Source organism: Arachis hypogaea, chromosome 15 (genome assembly GCF_003086295.3).
Source record: "Arachis hypogaea cultivar Tifrunner chromosome 15, arahy.Tifrunner.gnm2.J5K5, whole genome shotgun sequence".
Classification (NCBI taxonomy): domain Eukaryota; kingdom Viridiplantae; phylum Streptophyta; class Magnoliopsida; order Fabales; family Fabaceae; genus Arachis; species Arachis hypogaea.
Window position 1 is genome coordinate 15,302,353 of NC_092050.1, and position 4,616 is coordinate 15,306,968.

At 39.2% G+C, this 4,616-nt stretch overlaps 1 protein-coding gene across 1 annotated transcript; it reads right to left on the reverse strand.

The window, feature by feature from the left end:
• Positions 1-2,127: 2,127 nt before the first annotated feature.
• Positions 2,128-3,138, reverse strand: LOC112747981 (protein FAR1-RELATED SEQUENCE 5-like). The gene is made up of 2 exons (XM_025796191.1): positions 2,969-3,138; positions 2,128-2,911 (listed from the first exon to the last, which is right to left on the reverse strand). Exons 1-2 carry the CDS (start codon positions 3,136-3,138, stop codon positions 2,128-2,130), a joined length of 954 nt encoding a protein of 317 aa, XP_025651976.1.
• Positions 3,139-4,616: the final 1,478 nt, after the last annotated feature.

The window sequence follows — 4,616 nt, forward strand, 5'->3', positions numbered from 1 at the left end:
CAAGAAAGCATGATAAAAGTATGACAACTGCAATAGAAAATTATCAAATCAATGAGATTTAGGAAATCCTTTATTAAGTGTGCAATAAAAGTTGCAGTTGAGTATGGAGATGGAGGCCAGACATATGATTGACAAAAAAGACACTATGGTTTGATAGAGACGACATGAGAGGATTAGGGATCAGTGTGTTGTCTTCTCAGTCATTTCAGATCTTGGAAGGAGTGGTAATGTTTGTGTTTGAGAAAGATGTCCCGAAATTTCAGTAAGTGAGATTATGTTCATGAAGGACCTTTTGTGGTGACGTCCAAATTTTTTTATCGTGTCTATATCCGTTTGAGTTAGAGTGTGGGTGTCATGCTGTAACCAATGCACAATGTTAATTGGGCCTGACCTCTCTTACGGGCCCAATACAAAATCATACTCAGGAAGACCCATTATTGTATAAAAAGGAATACATGTTAGGAAGGTATTGAGTTGTACTGTACGTTCCTTACTATGACATTGGCTCAAGAGTTGAAGCTTCTAATGGAAGTCACGATGACGAGGCATGCCAAATCAACTGAGACGGATCCATCTACGGATGAGCAGCATGCGATGGAATCGGGCATTGACAAGTAAGTATGGAAAACCCTAACTATGTCTTCAAATCATTCTGGAAATCCCTTGGTATAATAGACACATGTTTGTTATGTGTTTTATTCAGAGATGGTACCCAATGATGGAACCAAGTCGTCCAACGATATGGACCACAGGCTGTTGGACCTTCTCAGTCGCGTAAACGATGTAAGAAAAACTGATCCTTCGTTGCATTTTATGGCTCGTGGTTTTAGCCAGTTCGTCGACCAGTTGAACTTATGAAAGATTTTGACTATACTTTTTGGGTTCATAATATAACATCTTCGTCACGAGGACAGGACGATGGAAGCGATTCTGAAGTCGCAGGCAGATCAAATACAAAAGCTTACTAAAGTCATCATGGGGCACGGGAAGGTTCTTGAAGCACTGTTGAGGGAACAAAGGAAGTTTTCTGATGTTGTACACGAAGAGGTAGTGCAGTCGGCAAAAAAAGAAAGTCAGAAGGTCCTAAACCCCCAAATGTGTGCTCATCCAAAATCTAAAGTATGTGAAGGGACAAAGGCCTCAAAATGCGACACCGCAAGAAACAAAGGAAAGGCTAAGGTTATCGAAATTGGTCAGCAGGCTACAAAGAAGGGTAAAGGTAAAAGGAACGCAGAGAGTTCCAGCTCCAACATTCCAGCTCCACCATTGAAGGTACGTATGAATGGGGTATTGGATATCATTCTTTATTAGTGTTTACATTGTGCGTTTGATGGGGTAGCAATGTAAATAATTTTTTTTATCAGTGAAAGTTAGATTTTGACCCGGGGGATGACTTCGGCTCCGTTAGCGATGTCCGACAACAAGGTTCGGGAACCCCATTCACTTACTATACCTACCTATCTTCCTTTATGAATGGTGCTGAGATGCCAGAGGTAAACTGATTGTTTTACATTTACGTAAATTCACAACAAATGTGTCCGTACAGTTAAGTGAACATGGGAGTTATATTACTTTTGGTAGTGCTTCAATCTATTGTTTCGACCCCCCACCAGGGGTGCAGTTTATTGGAATGGAGCTTGCCGTTGCAGCATACATTTTCTCGGCCATATTGCCAAAAAAGTTAGTCACACGACAACAAATATTTTCTTACACTACCTGGCTTCGGGTTTATCATTTGTCCTCGTGTTAGTGTTGCTAATTACTACAATATTAAATCGTGTAGAGAGATGCTAGTCCCGGACGACCATTGTAATAGAACAAGGGAGTCACTCCAAACACTGATTCCGGGAAGAATGGTTGTAGATGACGTAAGTTAATATAAATTTTAATATTATTCAAAATGGCTCGTGTTGTGATGATGTGATGAGTTTTTTTTTGTGTTTTGAAATAAGTTAATAAATTAAGTAAACTATTTTTTTGAGTTGATTTCGTTAGGTCCTAAACTTGGTGGCATCCATGTGCACTAAAACTATGCTCGATGATTTGGATATGAAGTGGTGGTTGCCAACAACATTTGCCGTAAGTTACAAAACCATAGCACTGTCCCAATATAAAATTTCAAGTCCTTTAATTGACATAGTTCTTTATTGTGTATGGGTGGCTGTTAGCAAAGACTTCTTTTGTATATGTCAACGCAACGAACCGCTCTATGGCATCGAGGCTAGTCGTCATTAATAGGAAAGTGTCAATGGTTCTGAACTGGGCTAGAAGCTCGTTATTCCGATAATCACGTACCATTAGCTTCAGGTTCTGCACAAGTTCAAGAATAGTACGCTTCAATTGAAGGAAATTCTTGACTACAGCGTTTATACCTTCGCATTGAGATGTGGTCCTAAACTCGGCGCAAAATTTATTCCTCAAATATGCATTCACCCACATTTCCTTCTTATCGAACACCTGCCTCGCCCATAGGCTATCTTGAAGTTTGAACTCTTCAATCGCTAGGTCCCACTCAGTCAGGAATTCACGAATGTCGATGTCCGCATATAACCATCGATTAAATCGTAATCGGAGTGACGGCTCCTTCACGTTGGCCATAATATTTTTCTGAAAATGCCATGCACATAGGCGGTAGGTTGCCTTCGGGAATACTAAAGTTATGGCTTTACGCATCGCCTCATGCCCATCTGTAACAACCACTGATGGCTCCTTCATGCACATCACCTCCATGTTCTGCAATATCCACTTATACGAATCAAATGTCTCATCCATTAGTAAACAAAAACCGAAAATGGTGGTCTGCTTGTGGTTGTTGGCCCCTGAGAAGATTACCAATGGCCGCCTATACTTGTTCTTCTTGTATGTCGCATCGAATGCAAGGACATCCCCGAAGTACTGGTAATCGACTCGGCTGCCCCCATCAGCTCAAAACATATTGCCAAGCATTCCATCATCGGTCAAACTGTACCGTGCCATGGCCATCGGATCCGATTCTGTCTTACCTTCTAAATATGCAAGCGCAGCGTCTGTATTGCCTTCCGCAATCGTTACATGACTTCTTTTATCAATGTGATTATAGGCATCCTTCTTTAAGAAGCCAACCAACAAGTATCTCCAGCCATCCCGGCCATATATCATACACTCTTCGCTGTCGAAATTTCATACTCGTTCAACCCATCTATCTGAGCTTTGGCGGCATCCGTGAGTGATCGGTACTTCGCAATCAAATGCACCATGCAACTAGGGGTCAAGTCATGATTGTGCTTGTTTTCAATCTTCCTTACTCGCCACAGAAAAGCACTCTTGTCAAGGTATATGGAGAACTTCGCCTCGCAATTAGTCCTCGTTTCTAGTTTATGAACCCTCATCCTATCTAACCGATTATAGTGCTTTGCATCTCTCAAACCTTGCCTGTTGCAGAAGAACCTCCGCCTTGTGACAATACCATCCTTATCCTTCCAGGAATCCCCCTTCCTAACTCCAAAGCCGTGATATTTTCCAAACTTCTTATAGAACTCATACGCGTCCTCATCACTCCTAAATACCTTCTTAATTATGTCTTCCACATCTATCCCTTCAACATCACCAAATTCTCCCATGTCTCGGTAGAAAAATTCACTCTCGGTAGTATTGTGAGTCGTATCCTCATCCACATTCTTTGATCCATTTCTAGTGTAGGCATTCTCTTGACAAGCATCATCGTTGTCACACATCTTGTTGGTGGTTCCCATCTACAGATTCCAAGACAGAACAAATCCACAAAAACACTATCAACCCATCTCACTTAAGTCATATTCCCATTAGACAATAAACGAAGCCACCGACAACCACCTAAATGCTATTTCCAAACAAACCTGTTCTAATGTCCATCATCCCTACTTAGGTAGCATGCTTAAACTTTTGTAATTAGAGTACACCGAAATGTCAGGAGAAGAACAAGTACTCTACTTTAAATTAGCCCTTTCTAAAATTTCTATCATCTTAGAACCTTCTCTAATAACATTTTACACCTAAACAGATTCAGACACAAACCTACTGCTATAGCAAACTTAAATACTCGCCAAATTAATGACACTAATCATTGCTAAGAATAAACTCCCATACTCCTCTGTACAGACATAACATACTAAAATAAAATTAGCCAACAAATTATTTGCCAAAAATATGCCAGCAATTCGGAATTATTACATCCTTAAATGACATAAAAATTTGCAGCAAAACCTACTTGTCATCACTTCAAATGTTCACATTCAAGGACCAAAAAAATTAAGTAATGCAAACAAAAATAGAAACAGAACCAAATTAATGAAAATAAAGGGTACATAATATTATCTCAATTAACTCTTAAAAAATCTTCTCTTTTCATTTTATTGACATTTAATAGCATTCATTTTTTATCATACATAAATGAAAAATTTTAGGCATAGGCCAAATAGAATGATATAATGGGATTATATACTTTTGGGTGTGTTTGGATTAAAATTTAGAAATGGGAGTTTCTGTAAAATTGGTTTTACAAAATTGATTTTCATCAAAAGTAAGTTGGTATTGACGTGGTTTTTGTTTGACAATTTTTATACTAAAATAGATTATAGTGAACTAAGTGTTGTTCGTAT